The sequence below is a fragment of the Phaethon lepturus genome, unplaced genomic scaffold, assembly GCF_000687285.1.
Source record: "Phaethon lepturus isolate BGI_N335 unplaced genomic scaffold, ASM68728v1 scaffold9576, whole genome shotgun sequence".
NCBI lineage: Eukaryota > Metazoa > Chordata > Aves > Phaethontiformes > Phaethontidae > Phaethon > Phaethon lepturus.
This window is the reverse complement of record NW_010544081.1, coordinates 37,469-60,564: the sequence shown is the minus strand read 5'-3', so window position 1 is coordinate 60,564 and position 23,096 is coordinate 37,469. Positions and strand designations below refer to the sequence as shown.

The 23,096-nt window shown below is 42.1% G+C and overlaps 1 protein-coding gene across 1 annotated transcript in view; it reads right to left on the bottom strand.

Annotated features, from left to right (window-relative positions):
* The window catches only part of TBXAS1 (thromboxane A synthase 1 (platelet)), a gene marked incomplete at its 5' end in the record, with an annotated part of 149,848 nt that overhangs the window by 90,971 nt on the left and 35,781 nt on the right, over positions 1–23,096 (bottom strand). Inside the window, 2 exons of the mRNA XM_010288551.1 lie at positions 1,316–1,404; positions 8,622–8,738. Coding sequence (XP_010286853.1) covers positions 1,316–1,404; positions 8,622–8,738 — 206 coding nt within the window. The remainder of the gene's footprint in view (positions 1–1,315; positions 1,405–8,621; positions 8,739–23,096) is intronic.

Here is a 23,096-nt window from a genome sequence, read left to right as displayed (position 1 = left end):
TTGGAGAAACACAAAATGGCTAAAGACAACTAGTGTACAAGGCGATAGGAGGTTGCAGATATGGTATTTACATCCAAAAAGTAGTTCCCAAGGCAATTCTGGGAAATGCCAGTGCAATAAGAATCACATTTATATATGTCAAACCTGCTGAAATGGTTGTGTGACAAAACAACTGGAAGATCATATTCTGAGATGGTCAACATCATTCATTTATTCTTTCAAAAGGTCTTTTCCAAAATGCCTCGAGAGGCGAAACCCTATCATGGATCAATAGCTAAAAGATCATGCAAAGAAAAAGGACAACTGGAGAAAAGGGAAAAGCCTGGAAGGACTCAAAAGGTCAATTTTCATCAGAGCACTGGGCCAAGCGTAATGTATCTCAAGGTTTCATAGCATCTCTTCAGATGTTTAACAAAGACATCTCTCTGCGTACACATACACTTCTGTGCATACATGTACACGTACTTGAAAAGAGATGGATGAATTGCGGCTAAATACCTATTTTTTTTAGATGAAATAATTTTATTTGTGCTGCTCCAGTTTGGAGGAAAACATGAAGAACTTCAGATGGCGCTGGCCAGCCCAGCAAATGAAACATATGCAAAATAGCGCCTATTAGAAAGAATACATTTGAACTACTCATATGTCATCCAGGGTCCTAGAAGAAATGCATCTGCTTAGAAAAGGGACTAGTCAATGTTGTGAACAGTTCAATGAAGGAAAGAGCAACAAAAAAGATAATAGGGTATTAGATGTATAATAAATGAGAGAAAGCACAATATGGAAAATATTAAAGTGTCATTTTATAAATCAGCGGTGCATTCTCATCTGGAGCACGGATCCCATCGTTTCACAAAAGGCAACTGTGCCATTAGAGGGGGTTAGGACGAATGTGGTAAGAATGATTAAGTGCTCAAAAAAACTCATATAAAAAAAAGCAAGAGGGCAATGGACTAGAGGGATTGATACTAGATCAGTTCCTATATTTGTACATTATTGGTGGACTGTAGAGAGCAGACTGGACAGGGACTGATGCAGCTTTCCTTTTTGCTTCCAGCTGTTAAAATTTCATTAAACAACAGCTAGAAATACATTAGATGCTTTTCCAAAATTACTTTTCAAGTATGCAATGACTGCCCCCAGGAAGAAAAGGCATCTATCAGACACATCCTACATTAAACTATGATCTCCACTTATAAAAGCATAGGAGGAAAAACATTTTCTTTTACAAAGTAAGCACATATTTAGAATAACTACTGCTATTGACTTTTTTTTTTTTTAAATCTGCTACTAATTTTTGTCATGTTGAACATACCTCTGGATATCAAAAGCTTTACCAGAATCTGCATAGACTTTCAAGTTACACAGCAGGACGTCACAGGCATGGTTTATTAGTGGTGTCATCTAGAAAGGAACACATTGTATTGTGAAAAACATTAAAATGTTAAGGGGGAAAAAAAAAAATCAATTATTCTAAATTAGTTTTATCCAGTAGATGGGATGGAGCTCTCACGATCCTCTGCAGGTGCAGTCAAGCACTTTTGCACAGGTAAGATGAAATGTTGGGACTGTCTGCTAAAAATAAACCTACACATTATATGAATGCCCTTCTCCAGCTCTGGGCCTAAACTTGAGAGGCTCTGTCACTTAACTGACCTTTGGTTCTTGCCCACCTGTGGCTATATACGCAGAGAGCTATCAAGCAAAGACAACCCCCTCTCTTTTTAAACATTCTCTGTTCCAAAGGATGATTTATCGTGATCCATGTTTACAGTTCATCATATAGAGGCTACATATGCTCCAGGGCAGAAGGAATAATATTTTCCGTAGTCCCAAAGCCCTGTAAAGATATTAGCATCAGACACCCAGCATTTCCATCCTGCTGTCCCTCATTTTGAGGGATTTAACCTGTACATTAGAAAAGCACCATGTGTACCACTACAAGTTGCTGAGGGCAAACTGCTATTGCAATCTGAGGAAAGGGTTTTCTGTAGTGGTGATGCCATTGAATAGACATTCACGTGAATTTATGCAGCTAGAGGTTCTTTCTAGTCACTGACACGATGGTCAGGTAGACTTAGCCACAGTCTGGCTGTAACTAACAGTGCAACAGCCTCCTCTTTAGTGCTTCATGGAAACCATGATGTAGGCAGCCATCAAGACCTCATTAAAATCTCTCTCTTTCTCTTTAACGTTTTACATATGAAAAGGCATCAGGCACTTGCCTTGATTACACCTACTAGGTGGGCAGAGGAAGGGTGTAGCAGCAATCCAGCAGTGACCCTAAAGGCATTATTTGCTATGGCTCTTTCTCCATATAGACAGCCAAGAGATCCTTATAGCCTACAATTTATTACCACAATCTTGCCTCAACAATTAATGCCAAGCATCATGAGACATACAGACAGAAACCTGGTTTTCCTTGCTGAACAACCTCCTTCAGCATACAGATGTCAACAAACATGAGAACCAGACTTGTCCGACTCCTCTGACATTCTCGTTACCAAAAAAGACTTACTGCAGCCTCTCACCACACTCGGAGAGCTATGCAGCCTGCCCAGCCAAGTCCATTTTGCTTGGCACTTCTACCTCTGTGAAACTGGCATAACACTTTGTGCACAGGCACACTGCCATCCTAACACATGGGCAAGACTATACGCAGTCAAAAGGCCAACTCGAGAGCATCCAACATGTTTTCCAAAGGCAGAAGTCTGAGTCAAGAATGTGTCTAGCTGCTCTCAGGGTCCCATACCTATATGGGACGGAGCAGGTTGTTGCTACTTCAGTTCAAAGCTGGATTGATTTGGGCTTTGCCACAGTCTCACAAGACAGTACCGAAGCCAGATTAGTATTCAGTAAAAGTAGCCAGTATGTGTTTAGGAGGTGCACACCACATTATGTGGCAGTTTTCTTCCCCTTTTGGCTTTCTAAAGAAGGTCCCCTGCAGTGATCTGCTTCTGAAATGGTTCAACAAAATTAACACATTCCTGTTCAACAGATTGAACCAGGGTGAAATGCTTTATAATCTCTGGGTCCAGCCCCTCCAATGAACTGAACCAGTCAAGGACAACAAAATGGAAATCCGTATTCTAACAGGTATGATGTTTTCTAAACAGATGGTGATCATTTCAGATTTTCCTCTTATTGCCTTATTTTCTCTTTTATTCTTCATCACATCACCAGACCTGCAACCACCCAGCTGGTTGCTATTGCTTTCCAACAGCTGGCAGAGATGGCAGGGGCACGTACACCTGGCCAGGGCACCTCACAGCACCTCTGTACTTTCCACATTCCACCAGCCTTTCAAAATGCTGTTGCAATTCATTTCTAGCCATAAGATACTTTTATTAGCAAATGTAACCAGGAAAATGGGGAGGGGGACACATGGATTTGATTTATTGTTAACATGACAGGACAGAGTCATATCAATGAGACAATTATTTGCATATGAAAGCTACAGGGGATATCTACTCAGGAATCCTGAGTTTGGGTTTTTATTCCCCTGAGGGACAGAAATTAGTCCAAGATTGCTAACTACAAAGACCACAGACTGAAACACTCTCAAGTCCCTTAACACTTTAAACTCTTTGTTCAATTGTCAAGAAAAATAAAGTACTGTTGGGGGAGGTGAACTATACCAAACTTCGAAAACCAGCACAGAAACAGACATGTTGATCTGCACCGCCTTGGGTATCACTAACTTTCTATACGTTATCATTCGCCAGTCAGAACATAAAAGCTGCATAACCTGCCTGAAATTCAGGTGGGTAAACAAGCCCCAGCTGCTCTGTGCTCAGATTGGCTGAGAACAACAGGATGAAGAAAAATCTAAACAATATGGTCCCTGTAAATATTTGATCTGCCAGTTATCTAATAGCAAGAGTATCCCAGAATCCAAATTTCTTTCTTTCTGCCAAAGAGCAGCATTTGGGGTTAGGGTTTTCATGATGCCAGGGGCTTTGCTGTATAAATCCTGCCAATATGCGATTTGGCACATAACAACAATTAGTTTCTGATTCTGTGTATGCACAGTGCATGGGGATGTTTGCACTGTTCAAAGGCATCAGAGTCATGTTCCTCTAGTTAGATGTGGTCCTCAGTATTTGCTATTATTATTTGGCCTTATTATTAGCACCCCTTAGTATCGTATTCACTGTAGACAGACACACTGGAGACTTTACAGTGCACAGAAGCCGTGTTGGGCCTCTTGTCCCACAAATGGGATGAAATATAAAGGAAAATGGAGAAGGAAAAAGGTTACATCCCTAACATAAGAATTGCTTCTGTACCAGATTTCAAGTCCCTGACTAAAACCAGGAGAAGAGCAGAGCATCATGAAGACGTTTGTGAGAGGATTTGTTTCCATTACCTCCCAGTGGGGCCCTGCTATTCATGGGCCCAACTTACCAACATAAGCAACTCAACAGGACACTGACTTGTGGCTCAAGGATACGCACACACCAGCTTTTACACTAGCAATTTGCTTTGTCTCAGGTGAGCACACTCGCTTTGCTGAGTAATAATAGGAATTTCCAGAGACCCTTCCAAAACGCCTCTGATCAGCACGCACAAGCACAGTAAGAGCAAATCAAGGAAGTCTCAATGGTTGGCCTGTCAGATCGTATGTCCTAGTGGGACCTGGAAAATCTACATGCCTGAGAGTGACACTGGAGGAGTTTCCTGCACTGTTCTGCCACGTTATCACAAGTTCTGCTTTGTGTCTCCCTTCGCTTGAAAGAAAATGCCTCAACACAAACTCCACTTCGCAGGTTATTTAGGACAATGCTACATTATGCTCTGCTCTCTTCTTTAATTTTTGTGTTCTATTTTGTTTTAATGGTTGGTTAGTGGAGGAAAGGGCTGCTGGCATACTGATAGGAGATGACAAGACTACTGCAGCACCATCAGAATAAATAAAAATCAATAGGTTTTCTGCTGGTGTTGCCTGTAAAAGAGAGCAAAGCTATTTATCAAGTCTGACAAGGGGTCCAGAACTGCAGGGTCATCACAGGCACCAGAGCAAAAAGCAGAGGAACAAAATAAGAAATACTAAATAGGGAATCAAGATTGGTACAGTGAGATCACTAACACGTCAGCTTGTTCCAATACATAATAGCTGAGGAGAGCATGACAGGAACACCGGGAACTGCATCTTTTACTTAAGGACCTCTAGGTATTTTACTTCACCAGTTCCTCATGAATTACATCTTGGATCAACTTTCAGTGGTCAGTAATATTCCCATTCAATGGAAGAAAGTAATTTAATGCACAGAGGATTTAAATGGCTTCTGCCAGATCACCCACAGGCAGTCAGTGGCAGAGCTGGAAGTGAAACTTCTTGGGTCTCCTGCCTTCTATCTCTCATTTCTCGTTCTTAGTGCTCCCGTAGCAATGGCACCATGACAGTGCCATTCAGGTCTCACTGGAAGGATCTCATTATCAGGTTGGCTGCCAACTCCAGTGGCAACTCATGTGGGATGAACCTTCCTTCAGCTGGAGTGGACTGCTTTACTAATCTTTACATACTCATTAGAAAAAGAAAATTAAAAAAGGGAGAACACACAATGTATAGAAATCCATAAAAGCAACACTGAAACAGTGCACAGCTTTTAAAGAGAAATTGAGACACAGAGCGAAAGCTGGAGAAGATGCCAGAAAATCTTGAAAAATGTTAGGAAAGCAACATTCTACATACACACAGCAATCACTACACTGGTTACCCAACAGCACTATAACCTCTAGTTTCATTTAATTGCTCATAACTTTGCAAACTTCCAAACTTCTGGGATCAACTTTTCCCCATTTGGTGATGGACTTTTGGAGATTTTTGCCAAACTAAGGGGAAATTCTTCAAGCTTAGTGAACTTCTCAGTGACACTATGCCAATTCTGTGGAGACAAGGGCAAAGTACACCTCTGTCCCCAGCCACAGCAGCTAGATGCAATGTGGGGCACTGTGGGTCAAACCTTAGCATCATACATTAGCTCTGTCTTGGGTTTTGTCCTCCAGCAGCCAGGCCAGAGCACGGATGACCAGCTTCTTGCTATTTAGACTAATAGGAGATTCTTGTGTTCCTGAAATGGAGGTGTTAGGAACCTACACTCAACTCTCCAACACTTCGTGCATCTCTTATCTGAAGTGATTGCTATGGGAAGCACAAGGAGTTCTTAACATTTATTGCTCTCTCCCAGGCTTATTAGCTTGGGAGCTATTGCTCCCAGTTCTCTCGGAGCATCCAGACAGGCAAAGTCTATGTTCAGAGTGGCACTAGGAGCTGCAGCACTCGAAGGGGAACCACTCTCCAAAGCTACTCGGGAAGGTCCACAGTCTCTCCCGCATCACTGGGGAGTTTACACAGCGGAACACAGGAAGGCAGACATCCTGAGTGATCAGAGAGGAAGGCTTTGGTGTGGGGTTTTGTCAGAGTCGAGATCTCTGTGGCAAAGGAATCAATGTCTCAGGAGAAGAAATGAGGAATGTGTCTAGCAGTATTTATAAATATGTATAAAACAACATATCCTGGTTCTTATACAATAAATTAATACCAGAATTAGCTTATTTGTAACTCCTTTGAGGTAGAGAGGAAGAGTTTATTATAAATAGGATGTCTTCTACATAACTCTGAATACTCTGTAATATGGCCAGTACTAGAACATGGTATTTTTATTCCCATGCTGCCATAGAGGTTCTAAGAGAGTACTAAATACGGGAGAGTTAAAAAGTGAAATCATAATTAATGAGCATTGATTTCCTTTGAGAAGTGTTGGTATGGCTTCTAAATTAAGCAACAGCAAGAGAAGCACACGGGTGAGGACTTAAGTTGCATTAACTTCAAATCCCAGGATTGTTCATGTATTTGGGTAGAAAATGAAATGCAAGGCTGAAGAGTGCATCCATTCAAAAAAGGTTCTTAATCTCACGTGGACTTACTGCAAGCATCTCTCTGCGTAGGGATGGACAGTCTTCTGGTGAAGACATGGAACAGAGGAACAAAGTTGAGCCTTTCAGAGAGACCTTCCTCGCTCCTCGTTTTCCCACTTTCTGCAGACCGTGAGGAGAAAGTGGCTGTTTCCAGGTCACCCTGAGTCCACGCACAATTGCACCCCTTCCGCTGAATTTGGAAGGGGCAGCACAGGGAAAGCTGATTATCAGGCGACAAATAAAGATCTCAGTTTTTGCACGTGAGACAGCTACAAGGCTCGAGCCAGCCCTCCATTTTACCTCCTACCACTACTCCCGTGTTGCAGCTCCACCACTGTGGACCGTGGCTTCTCCTCCCACCTCGGTTCAACAGGTCAAAACAAAACCTGCAAACCCATGCCCTCCCAGCCCCGAAGCACAACGCCCAGGGCCTCCAACTGCTCGCTCTCGCCGCCCTCCGCCATCAAGTCTGCCTGGCTGGTGCCGGCAGAGGTTGCTTTCCGCAAACCGAGGGGAGCCCGGCTTTATCCGTTGTCGGTCCGCCAGCAGAGAGCCGATGGCCTGCAGGAAGGCGGTTTAATTTCCGCTAGGAAAACGCAAAACTCTCCTCTCCCCGCCACGCGCCACTAATCGCTTGCATATTTAAACATCCTCGCCTCGCTAAAATTTCACGACGGAGCCAGTGACAGAGCAAATGTCGGGGCGCATAACCAATGGCATTGTCAGTCGTGATTAATCAGCATCTCCACCAGGCTGGCGGCCAATTAGAATTTACCATAATAAGGAGGTGACAGCCGGCGTTGCTAAGCGACTGCTGTCTATAGAGCTGGGAGAGCCAGACACATTTAGATGTTACTGTGGATTTCGACAGCGGCATGTCAAAACAACACAAGTGTCTGCCCAGTGGAAAATTTTATAACCCAGGACTGGGCACCAGAGTGAGGCATGGTTCCCTTTCAGAATAAAATACATAAAGGAAGAGGTGGGTTTTTGTTGTTTCCCCCCTCCCCTCCCTTGAAAGAGGACTTTAAGCAGTCAATCATTTATCTGTGTTTAATTAAGAGATATCGTGCCGCTGGAATAGGACTTTGTTACCAGGTAATGGGTTCCCATGGCTAAGTAAATGCTGGGACATTTATAGCAAATTAGCAGCAGGTCAGCGCAGAGACATTTATTTTCAGAGGTATTTATCTGGCAATGACATTCTGTTCCAGTGACTTATTTTATTATACGAAAGGATTAAAGAATAAAAGGAGAAGGTGGGGAAGGAGATGGAGAAATGAAAATAGACTGACAGCAGTTCCCGTGTTAATGTGAGAGCTGCTGACTCAGCAAATCACGAAAAGCTATGTTCCAACTGGGAGCAATTACCTTTTCTGTATTTTAGCTTACTCCTAACAGGGTGGGGGGAAGAAGGTATAAGGCTCCTTTTTGAGTTCACTACACTTTTATGGACAAACTTGTTTATATAAAGACAGAGGATCATATTCTCAGATGAGCTGTTCTGATTTTTGCCAACCTATGACCTGGATCACACTGTATGTATGCTCAGCTGCACGTGCCCTTCAGGTCTAAGTAAACTGGCACAAAGTGGCAGTTTTTTACCTGTTCTTAATATAGTGCTATATAAGGTAGGTGCTTGCACAAAAGAAAACAATTATGTCTTCTAAATTAGGAAAGCAACACAGCCTACACCTTACCTCTTCCAGTTTGGTATCGCTGAAGGCTGGGGTCAGGAGGCTCCGGACATACTTCCATCTGTCATCACGAAGACAAAGGATGCTGTCAAGCATTGGCTTGGAAATCAAGTTCGGTTTCTAAGTCAAAAAACAACATGATTGAGTTTTAACACAAATGCAACTAGAGCTACTGGAGACTCCAGAACTTGGAAAGATTGGCCATGAATGGTGTTACACTGCTGTCCCACAATGGGAGAGCTTCCAACCAGTCCCAAACACCAAGCTAAACACGGATGAGGCTAGAGAAAATTTCTCTCTTGCTGCATGCATTTCCTCTTAGACTTGCAGAAAAGCCCTGGGCCAGGCCAGAAACTCTTTGCCTAGACTGTTGTGGTTCTACTGTTCCTGGTGTTCCCCTGTGAATGCCAGTTCTCCTTTACTGAGCCCTGGCTTCCTTCTTCCCATTCTAAGGTGACTAGCAAGAGGACCTGTCAACACTCCCTCTCCGTGTGACATGAATGACAACACACTGCATGCGGGTGTCGGTGGGGGACATGATTTCTGGTGACAGCTGGTATGTCAGACTGCTACATGCATTTTAAAAGTCTTCAGAAAATATGTTTATTAGAAAGCAAGTCCCAGTCCCTACTCTTACAAGGAGTCTATAAAGAACACTCTCACGGAGTTTTGCCCAGCTAAGAAGTTGTGGCCTGGGACACTTACAGCTTCAGCAATTAGTCAAACAGTAGTTTAAAGCACTGCGCCATGAAATTCTGTACCAACATGACTGCTATGGATTTGCTAAATTTTACACACACACACCCCCCCACCCCAACTAAGAAATCCCTATCCAGAGAATAGTGGTATTCATCAACAAGTAAAAGGATAAAAAAGATGAAAGAGGAAGTGTGTCAGAAAAAAATGCAATTACACCTGGAAAAGGCATCAGGAGTTGTACAGCCCCATAGAAAAATCTACTACTACTTCTGTTATTCCCAGAGGATGTTTCCTAATTGTTCTTGAAGGCCTCAAAAAATGCAGATTCAATAACGTCCTCATGCAAAGTCTTCCAGTGCTGGACTACTCTTACCATGGCAGCATGATCTTTCTTGCTGGAACTTACAGTCTTTAGTCTTGATGCTAATGCAGGCATAGAAAACAGCTTACACTCTCCCTCTTTGCAGTAGCCCATATATACAAAGGCTATAATAACCATTAATCATATTTCTGCCATTTATCCCAAATAACACCAATTCACTCAATACATACTTATCAGTCACGTTATCTGGGACCATTTGTTCAGTCTTGGTGCTGTCCCTCTGCATAGGCTTATTGATGTACATCTTTCTCAAGTTATAATCCCTCTGACATGACATGGTACTGCAGCCAAGGAGGGATTTTTCTCGTATATTCTGCAGGCTATATTCCTCTCTATTCACCCCCAAATACTACATACCACAGCATGACAATGTCAACTCATGTACTGGCTTGTGGTTCCCTGTGACTCTCAGACTTTTTTCTGCATAATTACTTGCTAGGAAGTTATTCCCCAGCCTTTATCATTAAAGTTGGTTACTCCTAATGATCACATGTAGAACATGTCCTTGTTGAACTGTGACCATTCTTTTTATGATGGCTTCTCCAACTGATCAAGACCAATATGAATTGTAGCCCTTTATTTCATACTGTCTTTCATCCTTACCAGCGTAGTGCCTTCTATATAAATTATCACAATCAGTGCCATCACCTAACCTATTACAAAAGCATAGAATAGCACTTGCAGAGAAGCCACCTCCGGGATCCTCTCAGCTCACGCTTCCCTTCCGACACTGGACTGTTCCCAAACATTTTCCAAGTCATCTTCAATCAGTATTTCAGGTATTGTACAGCAACATCCTCCAAACAAACCATCCTAAAATTAGTGGGTGGGGGTGGAAGGTGTATGCATCTGTAGATATCAGACTGTACGGAGACACTCATTTGTGCATGTGAGATGTTCTGGCACCCAGGTCCTGCCTACCTGCCCAGGGTAGCAGTGGCAGTACAGTCCCCCATGTTATCAGTAGCAGCAGTATCCACTTTACTGGGAAAGACCCAAACAAACCAAAGACACTTTGGCCTTCTCAATGTCATCTGTTGATGCCTTTCACCCTCTAAATTTTCCTTCAGTCTTTCTTTCATTACAAATGTACATGAAAAATAAGTTCTTACCACCTGTTACACACCTGGATACTTTAATCTCATTTTGTGCCTCAAGACTTTTGATTTTATTGTCCCTACATGCAATTTTTTTATCCCTGTTCTTGGAAATTTGACCTACTTCCCACTCTGTAAAGAAACTTCTCTTCAGGGGCCATGAAGAGCTGACAATTTAGCTACAACGGTCTTCTACTGCACTTCCTTAACTTTCCTTTTAGTGGAAGAGTTTGCACTTAATATCTTTTCTTTAAGGAGCTGCCAGCTCTCCTTAACACCTTTTTTCTTAACACTTGCCAGAATCGCGCTACACTGCATAAGCTTGTAAAATGCAGAAGTCTATTTTATATTGCAAACAGGCTAATGGCATAGGTTTACATTCTCAGCAACACCACCCAGTGTAGTAAACTGATGTCACTAAGCTGACACCACGGACCAGTTCTGAGCAAAGACGAGCTGTTTGCAAATAGATGAGTACGTAGCAGGATATTAAGCTGAAGGAAGAGACTGGCTCAGGTACTGTCGTCAGATGACTACTGTAAGACAAAATATGGGCACATTTTTAACGTATACATAGACTATACTATTTCATGCAATAACAAGGAAAACTTGGGACAGGCTGTCAAAGCTGAAGTGGTTTGGACTGTTTTCTCTAAGTACCTTCTTTAAATAAATTATCTGTTCTCTAACTTAGCAGTAGGTATCTGTTCTGAGGATCAGAATTGCAGCTAGAGAGACCATCACTCATTGGAGCACTGCCTCATTTGTTACAGATATTCAAAGGCATAGTAGAATCAGAAGACAGAGGCTGCAGACAACTAGAAATGAACATCATCCTTGGAGAAAGTACTGTATGCTAGCCTCTGCTCCACAGTTCTTATGTGCTGCTAGGAAAGCCCTTTACACTAAATCTTGACCCAGCTGGTCACCACATAAGTATTCCTTATATATTTGGTCTTCAGATTCAAGCCTTGAGTCCCAGATTGCAGAGCTCCTGAGCACTCACTAATGCCACTGAAATCAACAACAGGCAATGTGCCTTGATCACACAAAATGCATTAGTCCAAGAAATCAGGTCATTGAACGGGGCCCCCAAATTAGCACACACTCTCAGACCTGTGTTTCAACCACCAGCCTTCACTCCTGATTTATAAAGTGGAGATATCACATCACCTCCTCAGAACTGCTAATGATACACTAACATTTCTGAGGCACTCAGAAACTACAGTAAAAGAGCAGAATAGCAATTCCCACAAGGAAATGACTGATTTTGTCTTCCAAGCAATGTTTGAATAGTGTACAAAAAAAAAAAGGAAAAAATTATCAGGCAACACTTGGAAAATTATTTTATATCCACTCCTAAATTGAAGGCTGCCCAATCTGTGCACTCTCTAAGACAAATCTCCTCTGGAAGACAAGGCTCCACTTAGATAATAACAGACGTGATATAAATCTGACTTCATTTGCCTTGAAAGCAAAACCCCTTGCTAAAACCAAACATTCACCCTAAAAAATGATCCTAATTGCATTAAGACTGTTTATAACACATTCACAGAGAGGGGCCCAGTTACTGAACAAAAAGCCTGTTAACTATAATGCTGTAACTATGACACTAACCATAGCATTGCCTGTTTAGCACTCTACTTTATGTCAATAATGCTCCCTTGACATATTTTTGGTGTGTATTGTATTACATACATATAAACGCTGCAAGGAAGGAAAGACAATTTTGTCCGTAAATTATTTTACTCTGTCTCTTTAAACTGGGTACACAAAAACATGTTTGTGTTTATTGGAATAGCATCAGCATGACTGACAGTGTATAGCAGATTTCATTTATCAGGTTTTTCTTATCGTTTCTGCAAACACTTTCCTTCTAATTGCATATGAAAATGGATTTGGTATGAGAATGAGCCTGAAGTATCTTAGTGAAAGATGAAGTGTCACCTCTCTCGGAATGCATGAAGTACTAGCTGTATCTGAGAATTCTTGAGCTTATAAAAATGACTAAAAAAATTACCATGAGAGGCAGCTGTAATATTTTCAGGGATGGGATTTTGGTTTTTAGGCGGGGAAGGATGTTGCTTTTAAGTCAAATGCAATCAGACTCAATATTCCACCTAGCATTATCTACATACTCAACAACTGCTCTGCGCTTCCTTCTCCTGTGTAATCAACCATTTCTGACCATGGTACAGTAATGCTCTATGAAAACTACTGGCAGCACGGTAAACTGCTGCAGCATACCTGCAAGTGCTACTGAGTTCCCACAATCACATGCCATCAGAAACAACAAAGAAAAATGGGGGGATTTGCTTCCAAACAAATCCTTTAAAACACCAATGCTTTTAAAACAGAAAAAAAAATAGTGTTTGCAGATGAGCAGCGTCTTTGCAATTGATGCAAGAATTCCCTCCCCATTAAGTTGTTCCTTAGGCTGACCCTTCAGACCCAGCTATTGGCTTGTTTGTCCCCGAGTCAATTTGGCTTTCTGTGTATCACTAAATAATTCAGGCAAGCAACTCTCCTCTGGCTCTGAGGCCAAGTGGTTCAGAACACCTCCTGTCCCCGAGGTTAAATCACTTTCCCGAAGAGGATGGCCATATCCACATGCTTATGGTCATGGTGCATGTTCACCTCCTGAACTGTGCCCAGACTATGCCTGGTGGACAACTAATCAATACAGGACAAAGCCATGCTAAGAAGCATGTCAATATGGATATCTGCAGGACCTACTCATGCGCTAATATCCTGTCCCTATTTTATTCTGGAGTATAACTGTAGCCTTGTGTGATTCATAAATCACTTGCTCTTTTTTCCGAGTTTGTCACTAGCAGTCTAGACTGAACCTCTGGCAGCCAGCAATGACTGCCTGGAGCAGGAGGAAGGGTAGCAGCACAACAATGTTCCCCCAGAAGCCTTCTCTTCTTCCTTTGATAGAAAAATGAGGGAAGAAGGTTTGTAACTAACAGAAGAAAGTTAATGCAGCCATGCAGTTTTAAAATACCCTGAATAGCTAAATCCTCAAAGAATCTAAAAAGACCTTTAAAAACCTACTAGCTCTGAAACCTACAATATAAACCATTCACCTCCACAGAACCAGCTGCTAATCTATTCCACGTGCTTTGATAACGCGACAAGAAATGAAGCTCTATAAAACAGGATCTCAGAAACTTTGTTATCTTAAACTTAGACTTAATCATAGCCTAGTGCTAACAAAACTGATCAAAAAAGATTTACTTCTGCTGGAACCAACCCTCAGCACTGAAAGCCTGGTGAGATTCAAACAAGGAACTAAGCACTGGAGCACCCAAAATCCCAAATCCTAACAGTAACTCCAACACTAATCCTGGCATTAGTCATACGTAGCAAACACCATTTGCCTTCATGTTAAGTCCTCAGCTTTCTTCTAGCCCTGCGGGCTTTGCAGGATCCAGCTTTAACTGGAATCCCATGCCCATGCTCCCCTGAACTCTAGCCCTAGTCTCAACCCTACAACCCATGCTAATGAGAGCCATTTGCTCCTCTCACCTCCAGCCTTTCTTCTGTACCCATGGACATTGCATTACCCAGGGTTAAGTCTAGCTCTTGGTTCTCCCCACCCTTTTCCCTCCTTGTGGAAATTTTGGGGCATGTTCACAATGCAAGGGGTCATCCCTCTCCCAGTCCTCGTGCATGCTGTACATATCTGTGATAGCTCTAGGGGGTCTAGGCTTTCTCTCCCTGGGTGAGCTCCAGAAGTTATGAGCAGGCTGCAGTGCTGGCACATCAGTAGGTTAATTTGTTCATCACCTTATTTTCAAATGAGGTTGCTGTCCTCCTCTTGCTAAAAATGCACTTGTGATTAGGCATTGCCATCTTGCTTAAGAAATTGCATTTTAAAATTTAATTTAATGAACTGAAATTTAATGAAAAATCAGAGAGAAAGTTTGTAGCACAAAGACAAGACTCTATCCCCATACCTCAGACAGGAATTACTAGTAAAATCTTGTCCTAAGATTACTTGTTCAACCCCACTTGATTGACAGGTCATTACCACCATTTCAGCCAGCAGGTGGAACCAGTAAGCCCATGAACTGCTCATATGGTATTTCATCCAGCCAGTGGCATGACACTTGCAGATCAACATAACACTTCCTATTAAAAAAGTAACTGAAAGAAACCCCTGAGACATCTCCAGGAATACACCTTACCAAGCCTGCAGTAAGTGGACAATGAAAGTGGGAAGGCAGAAGATGCCTTCATATATTAGTTTTAAAAATTCCCTGTTGGTAAACTGATACAGGATATTCCTTCAAACTTGCTTGGTGTTTTTTAAGAGGAAAAGTCATGCTCAGCTCTCCCGGCATTCATGGCATTCAAAGACACATTGTGTAGTGGCTTCTGGTTAAACCAGGAGAGCACTGTGTTGCATGTTTTTCAAAACAAAACAGAGTTTATGTCGTATACGCTGTAGTTCATTATAATTTCCATCTAGCAGGTTCTTGCTTACACAGATGTTACAGCTACATCTCTTCAAAATGCGTATCACTTTTCTCTTCAGAAATCATCATATTGAAGCAAGACTCAACTCCTTATCCAAAGATCACAGCCTTCACGGAGGGCAAAGACCTGGCATTGCCCAATGAGCGCCGTGCCCTGGTGTGGGAGACCACTGGGTCCCTCTCACCCCTCTGCTCCGCCTGCAAGGGGCCTCCCACCCATATAACACCAGCGACAACACACAGGTGTTGTCTCTTCCAAAGTAGCCTCACTCTTCTTTTGCCTTTCCAGACCTCCATATCCAAATCTGCAGATGCTGCACACCCCACACTGTGGCTCCTGGGTGACTGAAGTCAGTCCTTCCTTGCCCATTAAAACTGTGTGCACTAATATTTCTTCACAGATAGTTCCCCAAAAAACCTCCCAGATCATCATTAACCCTGCTGATAGTCCATTACACTTTTTCCCCCTCTATAAAGTCCATTTAAAACACGTTTCATTTTACTATTGATGATTTAGGAAGTGTTCTTATGGCTGCAGAGGGAAACAGAAAATCACCAAACTAACTCCAAAAAGCTTATGTTGCTTTGCAATTTCATAAAAGTGTCTAGTAAAAGTTTTCAGCTTAATTTGAAATCAACACGCTTGTGGAGATGGGGAGAAAATATCTATTCATTAAGCTTTTAGGTTCTCTTTGGTCATTAAGATACTTCAAAAGAGTGTTACAAAGTAGAATTGGTTTCAGTGATTACAGCAATTGTCTTCCACTCTACTGTATAGATCAGACTATACAAAAAGGCATCTCCAAGCCCATTCTTTTGTTGTCCAGTCAGGATCTTCAGCAACTGACTAATAGCTACTGTTCATCATTACTCATTGGAAAAATGGCACAACCAACACCAGCTTACAAGTAAATACTGGCTTTTCCTCTCTGTGGCAAGCAGCCTGGAAACATCTGCTCTTGTCTTCACAAACATTCTCTTAAGTCATGGTTTTGTCAATAGAAACCAAAGCGAGTCATTGCAATGAGGTAAATATAACCATTCATAAATACTAAAATAAACACATATGGCCTCCTGCAGCCTGACTCAGACTGATGCAAGTCACACATCATTCCATTTGTTGGTGTAAGCAAGATCAAAATTAAGTCCACGCCTTCACCAGTTTGCATATGGCAGTCAGTTTGCATATTTGGGGTCAAAACAATCAAACCAAATAAAAAAGTATTTACTGTTAATTAAGTAGGAGGTTTGGTATTATAAACAAATTCAGGTTGTACTAGAGAACCTGAACTCTATAAGCAGTTTCTGCTGTGCTGAGAAGTTTTTAAAAACAATGTTTAAATCTACTTTCCAGCTGACATAACTGGACTTTTTAATGTTGGATAAAGTCATAACACTATTAAGAGCCTCTCTGTTTATACACACTTTTCCTAGAGGAAATGTTGAGGACCAGAAGGTTCCTTTTACAGATTGTAAGGAGAATTTGGAGAAAAACACTCCCCAATAACTTTTGCTATAGGTATATTCGCATGCTTTCAATCATTGGCGCACAAAGGAATGGCAGGCAATGTCCGTAAGAACTTGGACTAGATCTTTTCATTACACAGGAGCATCATATTCCATAATCTCCTCATTCAGAGACATCTCTGCAGCACCCTTAGAGATTCTGGAGAATACCAAGAGAGATTGTAAGTACTACCCAGCCTCCCACTGCCTGTCCTTTAGGCTGTTGACCCCTGTTATACCCCTGTTATAATCCTGACCCAATGTCTTGGGTATGTAGTCAGATACCTCAGGATTCACTAACGCTGAGCAGAGAGTTGTCCAAGCTGCTATGACAGCAATACAGGAAGACCCACACACCTCCCTAGGGCCTCGCCACCTCCTTTCTCATGGACATCATAACACAATGTGCTCCAGAAGAGAAGCCACTACAGCTGCGATCAGGGATTACTCCCTTTCTTTCAACTGAAAAGTGAAGGAAGTCATGGTAGTGACTCTGTTTCATACTGTCACTGAGGGAACCAAACTCACACATGGGGGGAAAAAAAAAAATTGTAATCCCTTCCTGTGGATAAGGATGGGAAGAAAAATAAGGAAATAAGAATAATGAAGAAAGACCTATCACAGCAGGAGTACAGGCTAGGGGAAGGTGCAGGGACAGATAGTCCTAAACCCTCCTGTCCTGTCCAAAGAATACTTAGGAGTGAACTGAGACTGCACTTAGAGCATTCATACCCCTTGCGAAAAGGGCTTCAGTCCCAGTTCCTCCCCAAGGTCTGTTTATATAAAACTATCTGTAAAGATACATGAGTAATATTTTGCAGTAGTATCTGAAACCTTGGTCTCCCTGATCCAGATGACTGCCATATTAGGCTGCAGAGATTCACTAAGTTCTCTACCATGAATGCCAAGGACTGCATGGAATGTGGTGTAGCTTCAACACATAAGCCGGCATGTGCATCTTCCCCAAGAACCACCTCTAGATTGCTAGCTAGGGTGCTTCCCACAGAAATGAGACGAGCACCTTGGAAATATTTACAGCAAAAAAATACACTAAAACCTTTCTCATGTACTCTGGGCAGCTCCCCTTGTCACTGGGGTCTGTGTTGAAGAGGTCCAGTTCCACCACCTTCTCTCGTGACTCAAAGGAGCATGCTTGCTGCTGCTACATTTTCTTCAGAGCCTGAACCACCAGCCAGCTTCAAAGGTACATGTGAGGTCCATCTCCTCCTGAAACATAATATTTATAGGTGTCCTAGGTTGGACACGAGGTAGGTCTCAAAACTGCTAAGCACTTTGGCACTAAAGTGCTTCTGACCATGCTTAGAAAAAAAATTGTAGGTGCCTGAGAAACCTCAGTGTTGAAATCACCAGCTTCAATGGACTCAAGGCACTTCCAAGCACTAGGTATGGCTGAGCAAGAGTTTTTAATCTGTATTTTCAAATTGAGCTCCTCAAACGGGGGTTAAACGCCTAGGACTTTCTGATAACTAGTAGAGGCAATCTAGCCAGGTGAAGGGGAGGCTTGCCAATGGCTTAGTTTAAAAACACTACTTGTATGCAAAACTTTTCTTCAGAGCAGAGGATATATTAAAAATGTCACTTTTTCAGGTATTTCATATTTTAGCGACAATTTTGGTTTGACATGTTTCACTCAGATGTCGCAATACAGCAATAACATTATAAACAGGCCAATCTAGCTTAAAATCTCAAAGCACTGAGAAACACCAAAAGTAAACAAGTAGTAAACTATGACTGAAAGTTGAGAGTCTTTTCAAAGGGTTTCTATCAGTCTTCCAAGTTCCCATGTAGCACCTAAAAGTTGTTGCCTAACATCATATATCCTGTATGACAACATCCTGATATACAAAATATACTTCAAACTGTCATTTATATAATTTGAAACAGAACACTTGGAATCAGTACTTCGGACCAATGATCTCCAACACGTGCAAAACAACTCAAGGAAAAAAGTCTTTCACCTTTTTTCCCCCCAATGCCAAAATGAAAATTTGGAAACATCATCAGACAAAGCAAATAAAAGTTTGCTCGTGAAGACTGAAGACTCCTCATGGTTTTTCAAAAATACAAATGGGTTCAAGATGTTATTTAAATCAAACTAGTGGAAGAAAAGGGCTATTAACAATTAAAAACATGATGCAACCTCCAGCTCAGGAAGTCAGCCATGGACAGTCAGATGTTAGGGAGCTATTCTATAGAAAATACTAGTCGGCACTTGCCCTGTTCTTCTGCCCTTTCTCTAATCATCTGCTGCTAGTCAGAGTGCTCCCTGGCCAAATATGACTCTGTCTACGTCCGTTTTCCTTTGAAAATTCATTCAGAAAGAAAACTCCAGGTCAGCTGTAATGGCAGCACGACAAGCTGTCAACAAATCGCATTTGCAATATCTGCTTAACAGAAGAATTTGAATTCCCTGCCTGCGACTTCACAATTGTTTCTAATTATATTAAGTGTGTATTTACACATCAGGGAAAAAAACCAAACCTCATGTATTAACATCTCCACGTCTATCTGTCAAAACACTAATGCATTTTCCTGATAGTAGTAGCTGCATTCGTTCCTCATTTATTTGTCCCTCAAGAAGAGCTAGGCTATAAAACTTTGTAAAGTAGTTGCATAGCACACTTCCAGGATTTTATCTTCCAAGATTTCCTATTTGTGGTTATTCATCTGGTTTCAATCAAGTAAAAAAAAAAAAATCCTGATTTACCAAGGCATGTCAAAACATGCTTATATGAAATAGCATTTGTTCATTTGACTCTCACAAATTAATTTGAGCACATCGAGAATTAAGTGTTTATCATAAGATAATTTCAAGAATAATAAAGTCCTATTGCGTACAGATAATATTACAGGACTTATCATGAGTTCCCTGGAGCTCGCAATTTCAGTAAAACAGCCTCACTTCCCAAACAACCTGTAACCAGACTGTTCCTCAGATCGCTCTTACTTGATTTCTTCAAGGAGAGCAGCTAAAATGCTCCTCTGAGTATCAGCAAGTACCTCGTTCAAAATAAATTAACAATATCAGCTACTTTTGCGTTTTCAAACATATTAGGCTTGTAATAGCAAGCAGTGCGGATTATGAAGCATAAAGCCCATCACCACATCTTGTCACCTTAAGAGTCCTACGATAAGATAAAATTTAAAAACACCCGAAAGCCCCGCAGATTGGAGCCCGCGTCCCCGAGCTCACCGGTCCCTTTCTTGCAAAACAGGCCTCCTCCAGGCAGCACAGCATTCGGAGGGGCCGCGTCACCGCCCCGGCGCCCCATCCAGTGTTACTGCGCTGCCACCGTGGCACGAAACCAGAGGGACGGGGCAGATCCTGAGTTCTCCCCTCTTACCCTGCCCAAAAAAAGCCAGCGCTGGCATTTCAGGCACAGACAAGCTGGAAGCTCGGCAAATGCACGCGGGGACAGAGCGGCATTCGGGGTTTAGATTCTTTTATCGAGTGCCCAGGGATGGAGCTTGTGCCAGCCATGAGAACCCAACACCCGCAACCTTTCCCCAAGTATTAACCCCACGACAGCCAGGAACGTGCCGAAGGGCGACCGGGAGCTCGAGGGGAGGTTGCCATAGCTCTGCCTGCTGGGACTTCCCACGGGAAGGAGAAAAGAGTCCTCGCTCTCCAGAAGCCCACGCATCGGTGAGGCTGTCAGGCTGCAGCCCTACTCAGGACGCACCGAGCAGTTTCGCAAGTTACCGGTATCTGCATGTCCAAGCCCGGCTTTACTGGTGGGTGGGAGAGGGGGACAGGAGGGGGCTGTCGTTTCCAGCCGTCAGGGCTGGCCAGTGCAGCACGTGCTCCGGCATCACTAGAACTCATCGCGCAGCTGCTTCCCCCGCATCTGAGGTCTCTGCTGAATCCCCCCAGCATCCCACAAGCCTGAAAAATAAAAGGGGTCTTGAAACTGAGAAAAATAACCCTCTGCAACATGTCTAAAACCCTGCTGAAATTTTTACTTAGAATAAATCTTAACCCTGGGTCCCCGCCTAAGTTCTCACAGCCAAAACTGACTGTGCGCTGCCAATGTGATGTAAAAGCTACCACGAGCACCAAGGGAACAGCTGGAAAAAAGTGAGGAAATGTGAGCTGCCCCGCTTGACCACTGAGAAGGGAAAAACCAAGGCTGTACCACCCAGCAGCCAGGGCATCCAGAGAATGTCTAACCTGACGTGGTGAAACACCAACTGGGGAGGGAGCATTCCTCTAAAAACCTCAAATCAAACATTAAACACAATAAAACCAGAGCCGGTTAGAGAAACTTAGATAAAGTTGCATGGTTGAGGGAAATTGGAAATACTGCAAAATCAATTTGTTTTTCCAGGCTTTCTGGAAGAAAACAAAGCAGAAAAGTTCCAACAAAATATCTTGTTGTATATGTTTTTGGAACAAGATAACTTTACTTTGCAAATTGAAAAGAACTTTGACTTTACATTAGAAGCTATAACTGAAACAAAATATTCTAATCATTTTTTTATTTCTAGTTTGGCTTTTGACTCTTCAAAATCAGCCATAACGTGAAACTTCTATCTTCCACACATTTCCTAATCAAATCTCAGAAAACATTAAGGGCCATGTAAAGGTGTATTTTATTTTTTTTTAATTCTTGATGCTAGCAATATAGCATGCCATCTATTCCCACTGCAGTCGATTACATTAGGAGAAAATTAAGAGAGCAAAACAAAACATTAAGAGGTTTCAAAATCTTAGATTCAGTGCAGCCTTTGTATCCTAAAGCCTATGCAAAAATGGGCCCAATGCTTTAGTTATGTTATCCTATACTATTTTTTCCCACAGGATCTCTATTTGATTTTGCAAATGTAGTATTTATAAAGAAAATAATGCCCTGAAATATTTTAATATTACATATAAGAAAAAAAAATCTTCCATGTGAAACAAATCAGTCACAAACTCGGGATTGTCAACCTTTAGACATAAAGTTCAGATAACAACTTGTAGAAGTTAGTGATCTGTAGAGCCCTGTCACCAGAGAGTGATACTAGCAAGTGAGTTTCCTTGTTCTTTAATAATTTTTGTTGAGTCTGTGTTTGCTGAGATTCTTCAGGGGCTTATAAACTTAAACAGTTTGGTTGGATTTTCAAAGTGCTTTTTATATCCAACCCTCACACTAGAGGGAACAAAGTCAAAGAAAAAGACTCTGGGTTTATTCTTCCCCACAATGGATAAATAAACCTATCTTTCCCCTCGGCTGCTTCTCCAAAATAGCAAGACCATTTTGACTGAAAAATTCTAAATGTAAAATATTAATTGAAGTAGTTAAAGTTTGATAATCTACTGAAAGGTAAACATTGTAATGGAAGACATTGGGCAACTTTAATTATGGATATCACCATTGCCTCTGCTACAATACAGCTGCTTTGGAACTGATGAAATACCAGTATAGACCTGATGACATTAAAACATGACTGAAGGTCGACGACTGGTTAAACTGGAATGCTTCTGAGCCGTTGTTAAATTATTCAGAATTATTTTAGGAAAGCTGCATAAAAAGTGCAAGAGTGCAGTTTTAGCTTCATCTAAATGCGCATACTGAAAATGGAAAAGGAAATGGGGAAACTGTCTTTTGCAATTGCCTTGAAAAGGGAAAAAAAAAAGAGTACCTTGTGTATCTTCAACTTACAATTAATCTAGCAGAGGAGAACAGTGCAAGATAGTTCTTACTTTTACTACTTATTTCCCCAAACCCTTTTCTGCAAGAGCAAGCGTGAAAGGAGAAGAAGAAGAATGGGACATTATTTCAATAACGAATGTAGTTATTTTAGTTTCTGTTGCTTAACACCAGTGAGAGGAGACTGGCAGGAGTAAATAATTAACAACGATCGACAACCCTTTTCTTTTGCTGCAGGATAGCTGTCTCCTGATCCCTGTATATATCTGTTGCTGCACACGTGTCTGTGGGGCTAAATGGAGCCTCCTCCAGCCATCACCAAGCCTTCAGAGACAGGTGAATCAACATGAAAAGGAGCAGTGACCAGGTGTGCTCAAAGCGGGGTTCACTCGCCACCCTGGAGAGCTGGGAGCAAGCCACGCAGCGCGAAGACTTGAATTTTACACCTCTCCTCCTCTTTCTTTTTTCTTTTTAAGTCTGGTGAATTTAATGCTGACGAAAAGTCAGCAGCACTGGCAAGTGCTCTGCAACTTTCCTCGGTCGTGGTGAGGAGCCCCGCGTGCACGGCGCGGCGCTTCCCCTGCGCCTGCGTAACACACTGCAGCGTGTTCCCTTCCTAAGGCTCAGACTAGCCAACTATTTGCGATCAACTATTT